Here is a 17346-nt window from a genome sequence, read left to right on the forward strand (position 1 = left end):
CCACCCCACCCCCTTTTTAACTCAATGTAAATTCTTGATGAAGAGGATTTTAAAAATATCTAGAATATGCAAGTGCAGGAGAAAGTGTAGTACGTGACACAGTTAGGAAGGCAGGTGTGAACTAAATACAGCGGAGGCAGCAGTTCAGGCTGTCCAAATTACAGTATTTGACACACTGCAGATCAGGAGAGGAGGCTGGGATCCTTCTGTCAACACTCAGGTCAAGACAGGAGACTCCACACACTGGGCATCTCCAGCTGCTGGAAGTAATGTAATTGAAGTAGACACAAGGCTTCGGAAAGGCGCCACATTAATCTGATTGCAAGCCACCTGAATACTGATGCTCATTTTTATCACAGAAGCTTAAGAATCCAATAAGTCTGCTCTGCTAATAGCAGTTACATTTTCTAATCAGCGATAAGTGATGAAGAGCTGTGATAAAGGTGAATATGCATGAGTACACATCCAAAGTACACTGTATGCCGTCAGTCCCATGTAGTCAAGACTGTAGATCTCTTTAATAGAAGATTTCCCTTCATTTTACAAACACTATCCTAAGCTGTGGGCACTTTAATCTAACATTAATGTGTAAACAGTACTTAAGAAAAGGGAAGTCCACACATTTTCAAGCAGCTTGTGTGCCTGATCTGTGATTCTCTTCTAAGCAACAGAATCAGCAGCAGTACCACCGGTTTAGAGGCGTGGTTGTGTTTATCCTGGGTGAGAATGGCTTTAGTGTGTGCTATTGATCGGCCTTCTCAACTGCAGTCCACACTGCCAAGCAGAGATCAACAGGAGGAGCAGCAGGCAGCAGGACTGGATCTGAGTCTGCACGGGAGTAGCCCTGATGCATCTGTCTACCCTCTGGTAACACTATCTCTCGCAGCTCCATCATATCTGGGAGTGTACTCCGTGGTCAGGCTCTGATATCCGTTTGTACCCGCACAGTGCTGTAGTAATCTATTCCTTGCAAAAATAATGCCTCTGCAATTTGTCTGTGCCCAACAGGTCTACAGACCACAGACTGCATGGTGTCCTGCAGGAAACTGTACATTTGATTTTGTTTTGGATGTCACAGGTAATGTGACACTGAAGAAAATACAGTTGCATCTTTTTAGTAGTATCAACATTTATAGAAACCTTTAGTATCCCCATCACTCTTAACATTGATATCACATGTCATTAGAGGTCTGGCCGTTTAGATTTATTTAAAGAGAAAACCCTTAACATAAAAAATTCTGGGCCAAAAAAGCAGGATCCCGACAAATGCTGCAGACACATGCAAGGTGTTAATTCACACCCAGCTGGAAAATGAGGGCTGACATAAATACCAGGGTTGCAAGGATAAATTCTGTATCCTTGCAGTAGATACAGTGTATGTTTATAGCTATTTTGGGTCATCTTTCAAACTGACAGAACAGGAAACATATTGACCGCAACCCTTCTAACATCTGGTTTAGCCCCTCACCACAGTTGTTAGTGTGTCAGGTGACAGCAGACAGTGATGTACAGGGGATGAGATGTCTGAGATGTAGTTGATGGGAGGTGCACAAAATAGTGACAAACAATGCTTTTTCTCTGCGGATCAGCTTGTGTGTAGTACATAACTCATGTATGCTTCACTGACAGCAAATTCCTACAGCTGCCAAACACAGTGTTAGTAATAATGTTATAATGCTGATCACATTTCCAGGTGTAGTGTTGCTATTACCCATAATTGTGCTGAAAGCTACACATCAGAAGCAGTTTTCTGTATCCAGTTACCAGGCCACTCCATACCTGTGAGTGCTGGAAACATTAATCATTGTATAATATAGGGCAGTTACATGCAATGTGAATATAACTGCTATGGTTCAGGTTGCAGCGGTGAAATTATAGAAATGAATGTGGGGCATTATGAGAACTCTCACCTGTTTGTGAAGCCTCTAAGCAGACCCTTTCTCTCTTTTCACTTCAGTTAACTTTGGTATAAGAAGCCACTGCTGACACACAATTTACTGATTCAATAAGCAGCTATACCCAATATGTTTACTATATGGTAAATGTTTACTATAAGTGTAGTATTGGTAGTATAGAGGAATTAGTAGTATAGAGAAATAATACTGAGCCCCATGTTCATGTGTACATTTCTGCGAATGACCTCCAGTTTACATCCACCTCTCACAGGGTCGTAATCTTGCTGCTATATTTATGTACATGTGGGCCCATGTGTGGGCGTGAATATACAGTAGTAGATGCACCACTGTTGCCTCACCACTTTGTCCCATCACTGTTTCCACTACTGCATTAGAGAGAGGGATTCCCCTCCATAAAATTAAAAAACCCAACACCCCCGCTGCACCATGTCTTCACACATATTCAGTCAACAACTGATTCCATGTCCTGGACTTGCCAGTTCACAGTCTGCCTGCAAACTGGCAAATCTGGCAGACTGAGGTGGAGGCTGATTGATTGGCTTCTGTCTCGGTTGGAAAAGCCTTGTGCGCACGAACACATTCAAGGTGAATGACTCAGTGATGTAGTACCTCAGAGATATGGTGGGACCTGATGACCCTTACCTGTGTGAGCATGTGTCAGGGCATGTGTGCACATGCTGATACATTCAAGGACTCCAATGTAGCATATACCATATAGCATAGGGTCTTTACCTACAGATTTATGTGTGTGAGTGTCTCTGTGTCATATTGTCTAATGTGTTCTATTATGATCTGCCTTGTCCTGGATGCCAGGCAAAACCTGGATCATTATGGGCCAGGCACCGCTTAAAATGTATATGGCTGTGTATATGTGCATGTCCTTGTGCATATCATTTTCAGCCTGTACATGTATATGGCAGATCACAGAAATAAGAGGCCTGTGTGTGGGCTCATGATGGCAAGCATTTCTGTAAACAATGTGACTCAGCCAGAGAGTGAGTTATGAAAATGAAACATAATGCTGTGAAAGGGAGAATTTCGTCTTTACAATTTGATCTCTGTGTGTGTGTGTGAGTTTATGGGTATTTATAGATGTGCTCAGCATTAGTGTTCAACCAGCGCTGATTGTCTCAGTGTTATCTGCAGCTACTAACTACTTCAGTGCTGATAAAAAAAAGGCCATGTTCTCAAAGACGGAAGGGAAGTCACCGATGAATATCAAAGAGTGAGAAAATAAAGATTTCCTGCATACAAAGTACTGTCTGCCACACACTTAAACAGTTGATTTCCTCCACCACTGCAGGTTTTCTTTGCTTCATCTAAACAGAATGGAAGGATTACAGGATAACTGCATTTTTCCAGGTCTAAATGTTCGTTATATATTTAGCAGGCCATTAAGATGTTTATGGGAGTGATCAGGTTTATGATGCTCAACTGCAACAGCCTGTGCCAAGATACAACATGCTGTAGGTTTTTAGTTACCTCAGTCAGTGCACTGATGACTGCTGTAGCCTATTTACCCTGTATCAGTGATGAAGACCTGCACAGGATGGCAGCCACAATCATGCCTAAACAGATTAATGAGGCGTGTCAGGACTGCAAATGACAGGGGCATGTAGAATGGGAATGCCATTTAATGTCAGCAACTCTTGCTGTGCTTGAGTGTCTCAGTAAGTGAATATCAAAGCCCCTGCATGTGTGTGGATTATGTCCTGAGACACACTTAACTCCATTTCCTTCACCAAACTCTCCCAACCATCTGGGTTCTGGTCCTCAGCTGTGTTCTTGCTGAACTCTGGAGCTCAGTCACTCAGCATCTGCTCATACCGCTGCAAGAGGGCTGCTATCCAAGCCAGTACCCCATCGTGGCAACCAGCTTTACTGCAGCTGTCACGGTAAACAAGCACCAAGCCCCCTGGTTCGTCGCCGTTACTGCTGCAGGGCAATGGGAGTAAAAAAGACAGATGACGCTCAAATGCTTCCCACTTCAGTGGGAGCCGTCAAGCCACTACAGTCAGAGCTGGACTTGACAGTGCAGCCGCTGCAGATCTTTGGGTGTTCGTTACGCACGGCTGCGCTGCTCCCTCTTTTTCCTCTTTCCTCCCTCCCACCCTCATTCCTCCTCGCTCCTTCTCCTCGGCTGAGCTAAGCCCGGCTCCCCTATGACCGCAGGGGGGTATCCAGCGCCGCACTGCTGTGTGTGTGTGTGCGGGGGAGGAGGGAGAGTGCCAGGGGAAGAAAAGCTGGCTCAGAGCTCTGGTCATGTGCTCTGTTGTTGTTGCTGTTTCCTCAAGTAGGGATCCTGCCTGCCTGCTCGGGAGCAGAATTACGCATTTGCTTACCGTGCTGCTGAGAGCCCATGAGCATCACCTACCCGAGTGCAGGAATACTGAGTGTGCCATGGCTTGAGAAACCACTGAGATGCTGGGCAATGACTACTGACCCATCATCTAGAGAAATATTATGAGAACTATAAACAAGTCTGACTAATCACAGCATGATATAGACATCTGAGCTTTGTAATCTCACATGAGTCTCACAGACAGTAGCTAACATACATACAGCTATAAAGGTACACAGTCTGTGTTTACTGTTTCTGGTCCATTGCTGTGTGAAGACTAGAGGGCTTTCCAGTGGTAGTTTGTGCTGCTGCAGTCGAGAGAACTCTCCAGCCATATTGTGATTCATGTGGGGAGAGAGTGACTGCTAATCTACTAATTGGCCAAACGAGGCTGAGGGATGGCAAAGGGAGAGGCTGAGAAAGTGAAAGAGAGGGAGAGAAACAGAGGAAGAGAGGGAGTGGCATTGTGTGTGTCCCTATGCATTATACTGTATGTTGCTGTAGGCCCGATGTATGTGGGTGTGCATATACAGTATGTTCATGTATAGTTTGTGTTTGCAGGGCAGATTTTGAGCCCAGATGAGGAAGAAATCTGGGACACTCTCTCCCACCCGGGCAGAAAATGAGACATGTCTCTGTCTAACTGATATCAGCCAATAAGTAACCATCTAACACCACGCTCCATGGTGCCAAAAAATCAAACACGCCTGACTAATCCCTCTGAGGTCACACAGAGTTCATTTCTAATAGTGAAAGTGGTGCTTGAATATAAATATGTCCATCCCCTCTGAAAATGGCAAACCCTGATGCAAAATAGTGTCTTTACTTCTACAGCTGGGGGTGTCCATCAGCTGATCCAAAGTGCTTTCTTTTTCTGGATGAACTTGTTCACACTCATACAGTTTCTCGCAGTTTCATAGAAAAAAGGTGGGCTTGCAGCAGAGCAGGGAGTACTGTCAACAGCTGCTATTAGTGCCCTTGAAGACTTTTAAAGCACTTATAGTGTCAAAACAATAATTGGCCGTGTACACAAACATTTATTGCAATATTTCCGCTGGTGAGTGGTGTATTTCAATTTCAAAGAGTACATTATATTTCAAAAGCAGCTTCAATTCAGTTTCAATGGAAGAAACATTTCAGTCTGAACATTCATGTGACATTTAATGTCAGGTCCTTAATATCAGTGAACAAATGCATGTTCGTCTCACCATTTATGACAGCTGCCCACTGAAAGACCAGATCGTCTACCGACATAGACGCTGATGGACCATAATGTACAGAACAAAATGTTTCTATTTTGTGTAAGGAGGATCTTCTTGCACATAAAACTGCAGCAAAGTTTGATTGATGGCTGATTTTGGACATTTGCTTGTCATTTTACCAGTTTCAGTTAACTTGCAAATGTGTCCAACAAATATTTAATGTTAAAGGGGCATTCCAGCAATTTAGTATTGCACTTCCATAAGACTGCTAGACTTGGAAGAGATAAAAAAAATAAAGATACCCCGACTTTTAGGTCAAAGTACAGGTCAGTCTCCAAAAAGTCTATAGCATCTTTTGCCAGACCCTCTTTAACTTTTTTTGTAAATGGACATGTCTTCAGACTTCGCACCGACATTTTTGTAAGACGCGTTTTCTCTGTGTTAAAGATTTGTACTGTAATACCATGTTGAAGTAATTCCTCCAGAGATACAGAGGACATTATCAATCTGTTTTGTCAAGTGGTGTAGCACTCCCCATGTCTAGTAAATGGACTTTGACATATAAAATCATTGGAGTGTCCTTTTAAGGTAAATTTACCCTGGCAAGCAGCTATTTATACATACAGCAACTTCATGTACCTGCTGTGGCAATGTACAGAGGTATTTAGGGAAACACAGGGAACGCTAACTACAGAAGAAATACAAAAAGTGGGTTAAGTCAAACTGGGTCAAACAAAACAGGAAATAAAACACTTAATCAGGAAAAATGTATTAAAGCTCAGAAACTGATGATATACAAGGATTCTCAGACAATCTTTGCAGAAGAAAAAAAGCAGAAATTAGGACATCTGAGGTGTGAGTACAGTCTTAATTGCACAAATGAGGCAAGGTGGCCCTGATTTGTAGTTGGCACACCCTTCCCCGCTCGGGTAAAGAGGGTCAGGTTCTGGAATGAAGTCTGTCCCTCGTCTCCTGCCCTTGCAGTGATCTGATGCGACTGGATGGAGTTCAGAGGGAAGGGTAATATCTGAGAGCCCAGCAGAGACAGAGTCGAGCTGATGTTTCTGAATCACTGGGTCAGTGGGTCAGAGACATCACTGGACATCCAGAGAGCCAACAACTCTGTGTTTCTCAGGGCTCCAGAGGATTCACTCATGATTGCCAAATGCAGCTGTGAAAAACGTGATTAGCTCAGCAACACACACACACACACATAGACACACACACACACGCAGACACACAGAGTGCTGATACAGGAGTGAGCCCCTCAGAGAGTTGTGCACACAGAGCATAGACCCTCTGATACAGAGAGCAGGCACCTAGAGACGGAAGTCTCTGTGTTTAAACTCCATTACCAGTACAGTCTTTCTAATTAAACCAATGTTTTAATTAGGATTTGGACAGCCAGGAAAGAGGAGGGATATTAACATTCATTTATCCAACAGACAGCAAGTATTTCAGATGACTGGATGGATGGTTTTGTGTGTGATCATCCACTTAGTTTAAATAGTGCATTATTAAACATTGTGCAGGTGTCATTTCCATGTAGAGGAAATTCAATAAGGAGAAAAAGACTAGATTAGTGATTAGACTCCATCGATGGAGAAAGCGTAGACTTTCCCTTCAATTTTTGTGTGGTTTAATGAATTGTTTCTTAAGTGTTCCTTATGAAAAAAGCAATTTTAGGAAAACCCCTAATTAATGTTAATGTGTTTGGGGCTAACCTGCTACATTTCATGGAAAAACCTAATCCTGTTACTGAGAGGGTGTGTTGAAAAAACAGAATTAAAGTATTATTTGGTGTGTTTATTGTTGTTGATATATTTATATTTAATTATCATTATGACTCTGGCACCCAAGAAATGGTTCATTGTTAAGAGACCAGTGCATCATATGTATATTTGCTGTTCTTTTGGGGGGAGAGAATAGCTTCCTTTCTGAACAGACTTTACTTTACTATTGGGAGTGGTAAATTAGTGAACATTTTGTGGAAGCAAAGCTTTGTTTTTCATCACCGAACTGAGTTAAATAGAAAGAATAAAAACTGTTTCTTCTCTCTCTCTCTTTCTGTTTGTCTTTCTCTTTTCCTTCCTTTCCCCTCTTCTCAGCGGCAGATGGCGTGCCAGTCCAGAAGGATGGGGAGCAGGTAAGTCTTCAGTGACACCTCTGGCTCACCACTCTTGTTGACTTCCTCTGACAGTGGACTGTTGCCACTCCACCTGAGGAACCAACATGGCTCCTGACTGAAAACCAGTTTTCTCAGGCAGCCACATGATGAGCTACTGCTTTTAGAAGCGGCTCAGCCCACTAGCTCTCTGTAACTCAAGGTGCTTATGCTAGTAGATTAGTAAAGTAGCACACATCATGTCAATGTCAGTCGCTTACCTTCCACTACACTACCCCACCCATGATGGTGTGGCGTAGCTGGAAGGCTGAACAATCGCTGGTTTGGTTGGCTCATTGCTGTTGCTATTAAGTTTGTTGCTTGATGTCCATCTGAGAGTCACTGCTCAGTGCTGGTTCAAAGCAAAACAGCAGAGGCATCACTCCATCTTCCTCCAACTTCTTGCACACCATTACTACTGTATAGCCTCCTCTCTCCTCTCCTCTCCTCTCCTCTCCTCTCCTTTCCTCTCCCCTCCTCTCCTGTCTCCCGCTGCCACACTGATCTCATGTTCCAAAACTGATCCCTCTGAGACAGGACACAGGAGAGGGAACCATTTTGGACTAAAATGTAGAGAACTCTACTTCTTCACCAAATGCACTGTGGACTGATTCCATAATTTATTTATGCTTTGTGCCCCAGAATGCCCTTTAGTCTTATGAAGAGGAAAGAAATTAAATAAAAAACAACCAAGCACACACACACACACACACACACACACACACACACACACACACACACACACACACACACACACACACACACACACACACACATCAGCACTATCAGGGCTTTTTGGAAGGAACATAGGAAAAGCTGCTTGAAGGGTCCCAGCTCTTCCACTCAAGTGTGTTGAATTTCTCATCACACCCACTCCTGTAGAGGGAGAGGAAGAAAGAACGTGAGAGAGAGAGAGAGAGAGAGAGACAGATGAGCAGAGAGCCAGAGAGGGAGGAAGAGGGAGCAAAGAATAGAATTACAAGAAAAAGAAGGAGTGAAGAAAAGAACGGGAAGAGGATGATATCGATTAACGTGAGCTCATTATGTCATTCAGCATTAAATTACCTGCTTTTTACATTTTACAGTCTGTTGACCAGAGGGGGAACTGTGGAATGTATTTAATACAATTTTAAGGAACTTGTATGCATTTACACTTAATTTTCCTTAATACCTCTTCTCTACAATAATTCAGAGAGAAATATTTTATTTATTACTACATTTACTTGACAACTTTTCTTACTTTAAGAAACTTTCTGGTGTGTCTTCTGGTTGCCTGGCAAACTAACCTGATGACATGACTCCAGCAAGAAGGTTTTTGTATGGGTTAAAAAAAAGAAGATGTAACGTGTTAATGGGGGAGCTTAAGAAGTGCTGATAAGAGAGTTTTCTTTCCTTTAGACAGAGCCAGGCTAGCTGTTTGCCCCTGCTTTCACTCTTTAGGCTAGGATAAGCTAACCAGTTGCCAGTTGTGGCTTCATATTTACAATACAGACATGAGAGTGGTATCTGGCGTTTCATCTAACTCCCCGTCAGGAAGCAAATAAGCACAAAATGTCAAACTACTCCTTCAGGCTAAATAAAGGATCTGCGGGATCCAATATAAAAATGGAGACATGGGCCCCTTTGTGACAGATTTTAAACAACAGAAAATATGTGTAATAAAGGTTGGGAGCAAGTGTTATTTTTCCAGTTATGTTTGTTTGCTCATTTATTTTTGCTCGGCCTCCACTGTCTGTTTATATCGACAGGAAGATGAAAACATTTCAGCACAGCCACTAACCCACCAGTGTCCCCGGTCTAGTTAGTGTCAGTCCAGCTGATAGAGACAAGTGGTGTGGCAGAGGCTGCTGCTTATCTTCTTTGTTCCTGCCTTCACACACAACACACACACACACATAAACACATACACTCCCCCTCCTCCTGATAGCCTCAGTCCCCTGTCTGTCTGCAGCATCAGATACTATTCCACACAGCAATGACATCTCTCACTTGCTCTCTGTCTCTCTCTCTCTCTCTCTCTCTCTCACACACACACACACACACACACACACACACACACACACACACGATTTTCCGCCGGCTTTCAGTGTTTTTGGCAGCACATGTAACCAGAGACGAGAGTCATTCATCTGTAGCGTATTCACTCTGCTATACATAACTAAGCAAATATAAACTGATCCCTGTTTAATCCCCTCCCTCCTCCCTGTCATTCTGGTCCTTGACTCTTGCTTTTCCTCGTTCCTGGAAAATCCTGTGTATCTGTCTGCTCTTTTTTTCTTCTCCTTTCTCTTTATTTCTTTATCTTCCTCTGCATGTCCAATGTGCAACCCCCCCCTTCTGTCCCGCCTCTCTTTGTCTTCTCCCATTTCCCCCTCCATGCATGTCAATGTTCTCTGTCCTTTCACTCTCTTACTCTTTCCCCATCCCTCTCTCCTCCTATTTCTCTTCCTCAGCATGGACGTTCAGAATTTTCATGGGAAGGAATCAATGTAAGTGTCGTGACACCATTCCTTCATCTACTACTCTTCTTTCCCTGTTTTTTCTTTCACCTGGTTTGATTTAAGTCACCTTTTAGCAATCGGCTCTATCCCCCTCCCACCTCGCCCCACCTTGGCTTTACAGTTGATCTCTTTCGGTTTTATCGTAGCGGTGCACAATAGTGAGCACAATCAGAATCACTTAGTGGTACAGAATAAACAATGTACACAATAACCTAGAATCAGGATAATGCTGATTTTATCTTTTGTATTAACCCAACATCTCCATCACTTCTCCTCTCCACTCACCCCTCTCTAACACACACTGTCTCAATGTCTTTGTGTGCCCTGTCACACCTGCCATACTATCTTTTTCTCCACGCTTTTTCCCCTCCTCCATTCCTTTCTCCTCTCTCCCTCTAGCTGTCTATGGAAGATACCACGTCAATCCTACCAAGGCTCAAGAGGAACTCAAATGCCTATGGCATCGGTGCACTGGCTAAGTCTTCTCTGTCAGGTGTGTCAGGTGTGTGTCTGTGCTGTAACTGGTAAACCAACCCCATGTTGGCTCTGTCCTCAGTGGACCCTGGAGTCAGCATGGTACCCGAAACGGGTTCCCCTATATCACTTCCTCCCCACACTGTGATAACACTCGTCAATGGCTCCTCGTGACTCATTGATGGAATAAATTCAGCCTAAAAAACACACACACTCAGTGCATCATCATAGACCTTGTAGCTCTAAGAAAAGGTGAGTGGTGAGTGGTGAGTGGGAAGTGTAGTTTTTTTTAATGTTAAGTGGTTGTGAAATTGTGGTGTCCTGAACAAGTATTAGTATGGATGTTTTGAACTGTGTAAAGTGCCGTGTTAAATAGAGTTAAGTACAGTGTAGTGAAGTACAGTGTCTTTGGTTTAATCCAGCTGTTTTGTGCAGTGCAGTTTATTTGAGTGCAGTGAAGTGTATTGCAGTGCAGTGTAATGAAGTGCAGCTTCTGCACAGTGTGGTGTGGTGCTGATTTGTCCTATAATTTAATCCTATAATTTATTCATAAATCTCATCTCCATGCGCCACCATCAGAGAGAATCAAAGAACCAGGGATTTACACTGTGTGTCATCATATGTTGGTCACATGAAATATGGAGCACAGCCATTATGCAGATATCAGCTGGTATTTGCTTGGTAGCAGGAAATTAATTTTTCTTTTTTTTTAAAAGTGTATGTTCTGCAGTGTTTGCATGAGTCAAGTTCTCAGACAGACAGCGAGGAGAAAGAGAGCAGTTTTCTGCTTACCCAGCACAGCTTAGCAGAGGTGTGAAAGCTATCATGTCAACAAGGCAACCTCTCATTACTCATGCCACACAGCCACCTCACCCCAATTAACCTGTTCCATCCCACAATGCACCTTTGTCAGAAAAGACACATCCATTGCCTCCTTTCCTCCATGTAGGGTGAGCAGATGATGGCTTCGACTTATTAAACACATGAATTCCACCTCCACAACCCTTGTCATTTAGCTACAATCCATGTTCATGCAGACCCTCAGTAAGATACAAGCTTTTAATCAGTAGGATTCGACTGATAATGTTTTTTGTTACAGGCTTATCTTTATTTGAGGCTGCCAGTATTCAATATTCTTTTTTTTTTTTTTAAAGAGCTCATTTAAGTCCCCCACACATCCCAGTTTCCCCCCACATTTTAGTTCTTCAGTGAATAAACCGAGTGAACATTCAATGTTTCACCCAGATTTTTATTCTTGATATCAAAACCAAATTTACAAATTGTTAGAGTAAAATTACAATTTGAAAAACTAGAAAATATTACTAATAACGCTTTAATATCATCACACATAGTCATACATACTTGTCTGATCCAGTTCAGGTCAATCTGAACTGGACTTACAGCACAATGAAATGAGATGAACTGCATTATGGGAGGTCAACACTGACTGCCTATTATGTCACCCCATTTTCCAAACAGGTTTATCAGTCCAACCCTACTGGAAATCCATACTTTCACTGGCCATCACAGCTCCCATGACCAAAAGAACTATACACTTGATAATAACAGATCTGTCTTATTTCTGTCCCTCTCTTTTCTTCTATCTGCACCACTTTATCTCCAAACAACACACCTACTACTTCAATCTTTTCTCCATCTTCCCTCAAAATTGTTTTCATCAACTCATCATATCTTTCACTTCCTTAACCCCAATCCTTCCCGTTGTCATTTCTTTGTTCCGTTCTCCCCTAATTGGTCTATCCTCCCTCCCTCCCTCCGCTCCCTCCTCTGTCCCATGTCTTTCTCTACTACCAGGAGTGACCCGCACCATGAAGGAAAGAGTCACCAAGCCCACAGCCATGGCTCAGGGTCGTGTCGCCCACATGATTGAATGGCAAAACTGGGGTATGCAGACGGTGGGTGCAGGGGGCATCCCTCAGTCCCGCATCACCACCCAGGAACGGGAAAAGGAGCGGCGGCTGGAAAACGATGCCTACAGTGACCTCAGCGATGGAGAGAAGGAGGCCCGTTTCGCTGCAGGTTCGGAAACACACACATGCACACGCACACACACACACACAAGCCACAGAGCCTGTTAACCGTCATCAGCAGATGTATGTGCTCATCACATTATTGGATTTATAACACTTATTCGGCCAATTAAACATGACGCAGGTCCTCACAATGATCCTGACTTGTGCCTTTGAACTCTGACCTCAGGTATCCTGCAGCAGTTTGCGATCTCAGAGGCAACACTTCTAGCCTGGTCATCGATGGACGGAGAGAGTCCGCGGTCGGGATCAAACCAGGGCAGTGTGGCTCATCTGAGCGAGGTCAACCAGGAGAGCATCACCAGTCGAGGTAATGGACTACACATGACTGCAGCCTAATCTAAAAGTAGCTTGTGTTGCAGAATCTAAGAAGCATTACACATGGTAATTATGTGGTAATGACTATTTTAAACAAAATTGACAACATGCTATGAGTGCACATGACATACATATGGAAGAAGTATTAAGATCTTTTGCTTGAGTAACTGTAACACTATGACAAAATAAAACTACAACCTGATCAGGAGTTAAAACTACAAAATTTTTATTCTGAAATTCAGTGGAGTAGAAGTATAAAGTAGCATAAAAATGGACATACTCAAGTACCAGTAAAATGTAGGAAATGTAGTTAGTTACTTCGTCGTATTGGCAGACAATATATTCTCTAAATGCTCAATGAAATGATGTAATTTTGCATATTTAACACAAGTTATTCAGAGTAATAATAATGGAATTGGCCAGCGAGGTTTAAAACTGCTGTGTTAAACGTTAGTGTTTGTGTAGGCGCAGACAGGCAGCCTGCAGTATAGCATGTGTCATGTTGCTTAGTAATGAGAACATACTGTTCCATCTCCTCTCTCCGGGCTGGAGGGTTCCCTCATTATTCATTTCACATTTTCCAACATGGACTGTTGGAAGGTAAAACCAGCCACTGCATCTGTTTAAATAGAGATTTGGGGCATTTTTAGTCCACAGCAATGTATCCTACATGCAAAGTTTTTCTCCTCATGAAGTTAGAGGTGCAGACAATTATAATAAGCACTTTGTTGCTGTAAAATAAACGTCCTTAAGGGTACAACGCTTCATTAATTCATTTGCATCAAATTATCTCGTCATTTTTAAGCAAATAAACTTTTAGCATGGGGTGAGAATGTGTTGCGGTGTTTACTCTCGGGCCCAATTTATACCCTTCTCTTGAGAGAAAGATAAACTGCACAAAATCAAAGCTGTGTCTGCATAATACAGTTTGACACAAGTGATGAATCAACAGTGCGAGGTGTGCCAGAGAGTTTCTGTCATAACATTTATTCAGCCAGTGTGGAGACTTTTCTGCTGAGTCTTTGGATCTAGATCCCAGTCAAACCTGCTCACTCTTTTCAGTGGGACAGATCAAAGCCAAAATTCAAACTTAATTAGTCTGCCCTGCTCAAACTTTTCTTTACTGCATGATCACCAAATTATCCAAGTACAATTAAAAGTGTGATTTACTCTGCAAACCTTTGAAGTTATGTCAGTATTGTTACAAGCTAAATGTGATGGTCATTAGACCATATTGATCTTTAATTAGGGCAATGACCTGTTTGTGCTTTTCTTCCTGCAAAGTTCTGAATTAAAACCAAAGAACAGCAGCATCTGTTGTGTTTCTAGGTTCTAAAGCTCTACCATACTCTCTTCCTGTTTTCATCACTTGTCTGAAGAGCAGTAATCACAGCTGCTGTATTTTTCATTTTTTCCAGATCAGATATTGCACCATTCATCAGCAGAGGTGTGGCCTCACACTTACGTCTCCCAGGGCCACTACTGCCTCTCCTCCTCTGATGCCTGGGAGCCGATAAACAACGATCCCTCCGGTGTGGCATCTCCCCCTGCTGGCTCCTATGTTATGGGGACGGACGCGTACGACGGGCAGGCTCATTTCCTGTCACAGCAACAGCAGCAGCAGTTCAGTCTCCAGCAGCAGAGTCAACTACAGCAGCTGCAGCAGATCCAACAGATCCAGCACTACCAGCAACAGCAGCTCCTGCAGTATCAGCAACAACAGGTGATTGAATGAGAGCAGGTGGAGTCTCAGTTCTGTGGGTGTGATTGAATTCATGGGTTTAGCCAAGATGCTACAATACATGTGGTTAAGATTTAGTGTGTGAACACATTTCCTGTTGCTCTAAGCCACTTTGATGATGAATAAACCTGAAACCAACAGAGCAATAAATAAATGAAATAAACTTAGAATAAAGAAATACTGTAATTGGAGTTGGTTATAAACAAGCAACAGATCTCAGTTCTGTCTTTTGTTCTTCACCCCTTACTTTCTCTGATCGCTGTCTGATCCTTGTATTTCTAGTCCCTGGAGCACAGGCTGCACAGCGCCAACCACTCTTTGCAAGCGACGCCCAACAGTACCATCCACAGTCTGGTGCATCCTGTTCACCCTCCGTTGGTTGACCTGTGGAACACGGGGCAGATGGAGGCCTATCAGGCGGAGGCCGGAGGCTATATAGGTGTGGCGGCGGTGGTGGAGCCGAGCCTCTGTCCCCCTTCTGGAGATGACATGGTGGGAACAGAACATTCTCCACTACTGGAGCAGCAGGAGGAGGAGGAGGAGGTCAAGGTGAGGTGAACCTGGGGTTAGATTACATAAAATTACATATTCAGTGATTAATATTAAATTAATTAATTAAATACAACTCATGTATAATTTGCCTTCATCATACACTTATTTTCCAAATGATTCCCTAAGTTTTAAAGATTGATTCGCGGTCATCTACACCTGTAGGGTTGCTCGCTGGACAAAACCATTTTGACATCATCTGATGTCATTACCTGTAATTCACAAAAGTAGCAGTTCAATTCATCGTGTTTCAAGGTTGGCTTACTTAGGTTTTCCACAGCTTTTACAAAGGCAGAAACCGTCCTTACTCACAAGTGCATCACCATGTAACTATGATTTAATTAATAAAACAGAACAAAAAAGAAACAAGCACACGTTAATGGCCACTAAATATTGAATGTGACAGAATTACCCATCTGAAAAAAGCTTGAATTCTTTTGGGTTTCTGAAAGAGAAATCAGCCGATAAACTTATGGACAATTGGCAGTACTGTAAACAGTTTAAGACTTGTAGTTGATTGAATACATGCAAAGCCATCATTACGGCCCCTTAGTCATTTATGGTGCAAAACTATGGTTAAACTGCTTCTGTCTGTGACCTTAGTTGACTGAACCTGCTGTATGTTTGGCTCCATCTGTCCTGACCAGGAGGAGGAGGTGATACTGTGCATAGAGCCAGAGTCGGTCACGTTGACCCCGCCCACGCAACAAGGGGATGCCTCCGGAGGCAGTAGTCCGGGGCAACCGCCGGCGGAGCCAATCACAGAGCGGAAGGCCTCCGATGTCACCTCCGGCCTCATTCAGACACTTGAGGAGAAGGAAGAGGAGGAGGAGGAGGGGCCGGCCGCTTCCATAGCAACCAACTGAGTTCCTGTCTGTTAAGAGACTCCTTATTACAAACTGACCGGGGAGTCAGGAAGGAATGAGCGTAATACTACAATATATATCTATTAATCTGTTCCTTTTCAGGTATCACAAACACTTTTTGGTTGCGAGACAAATTCCTCAAAACAGTGGGAAACAGATTTGGAAGCGAACTCTTAACGAGACATGAGTTGATGCAACAAAGGACACCTATTTCTTTGTAAGCCTTATATCCCAAAGGTAAAAGAAGAGAGGAGTGAGAAGGAGGACGAGGATGAGGAGCACCAACTGACAGAGACATTTCCATCAGCGAAATGAAACCTTGCTGAGGTGAAGAGGAGGGGAATGGAAACATGCATGCTTTTTATGAAGACAAGCAACTTGACCCTGTCATCGTCTGATAATGATAATGAAAATCTAACATAATAAAACATTATAATAAGAATAATTTTGTAATAAAGCAAAAAAAAGAACATGGGAAAAATCTATGTATAAGTGTATAATAATATATTACAGTTTTCCTATGGGAGAACTACTCTGTTTACAGCTGTTACTCAACATATTAGATAGTGTTAAATCAATTTCCCTGTTGCATCAAACACACACAGTATACTTTAAAAATGGCAACCCAGACAATGTCACCTATAATTAAAGCAGGCTCAGAAAATGTCAGCATTTCAGTGAAATGCCATTTAACCCTCTAAAATAAATTCTTGTATGATGTTGTGGCACCAGGATGCCTGAGGCACAACCCAGGGACAGGCCTGTCCTGTAGACTGCACACACTAAACACTGCACAGATAAGGATTGTACTGTAAGATAGTGTGCTTCCTACTCTGTCTCTCTGTATGCATGTTTCTTCAGAATACTATGGAGTACCTGTACTATACAGCACCGTATAGACTTTGCACTGAACCGTAGTATCCCAGGTGGGGCCACAGTGGACCTGGGGTGGGCTGGAGCAGAGAAATAAAGACAGAGCTGCATAAGCGAATCTCTTTTGCACTGATGCAATCCAACAGATCAGAGGTTGCCTTTGGACTGTTGATGTTACCCAGTTCCCTGTCTGAAAGCTTTCAGCACCACGGACAACCAAAACCGAGCCACTTAACAACACGAACCCTCAGCTGCTTTTGTTCCACAGACGTAGTCGTGATAAATTGAGGATGATAACCACTATTTTGAATGTACTGGAAGACAGATGGCAGTATATGAGCGTTGTTTTT

At 43.0% G+C, this 17346-nt stretch overlaps 1 protein-coding gene across 1 annotated transcript; it reads left to right on the forward strand.

The window, feature by feature from the left end:
- Positions 1-726: 726 nt before the first annotated feature.
- fam131bb (family with sequence similarity 131 member Bb) lies at positions 727-16264 on the forward strand. The gene is made up of 12 exons (XM_041043787.1): positions 727-867; positions 1009-1078; positions 1694-1781; positions 3694-3811; positions 4459-4552; positions 7574-7605; positions 10524-10626; positions 12414-12638; positions 12819-12959; positions 14386-14690; positions 14991-15257; positions 15905-16264. Exons 1-12 carry the CDS (start codon positions 727-729, stop codon positions 16121-16123), a joined length of 1803 nt encoding a protein of 600 aa, XP_040899721.1. The 3' UTR covers positions 16124-16264.
- Positions 16265-17346: the final 1082 nt, after the last annotated feature.

This window comes from Toxotes jaculatrix, chromosome 8 (assembly GCF_017976425.1).
Source record: "Toxotes jaculatrix isolate fToxJac2 chromosome 8, fToxJac2.pri, whole genome shotgun sequence".
Taxonomy (NCBI): Eukaryota; Metazoa; Chordata; class Actinopteri; family Toxotidae; genus Toxotes; species Toxotes jaculatrix.

Excerpts from the sequence above, each read along its gene's own strand:
- fam131bb (XM_041043787.1), top strand. The coding sequence starts at position 727 with ATGGCTTTAGTGTGTGCTATTGATCGGCCTTCTCAACTGCAGTCCACA. Across the intron at positions 868-1,008 it reads ATGCATCTGTCTACCCTCTG|GTCTACAGACCACAGACTGC; the intron begins GTAACACTATCT and ends TGTGCCCAACAG. Across the intron at positions 1,782-3,693 it reads TACCAGGCCACTCCATACCT|CTGTGTTCTTGCTGAACTCT; the intron begins GTGAGTGCTGGA and ends TCTGGTCCTCAG.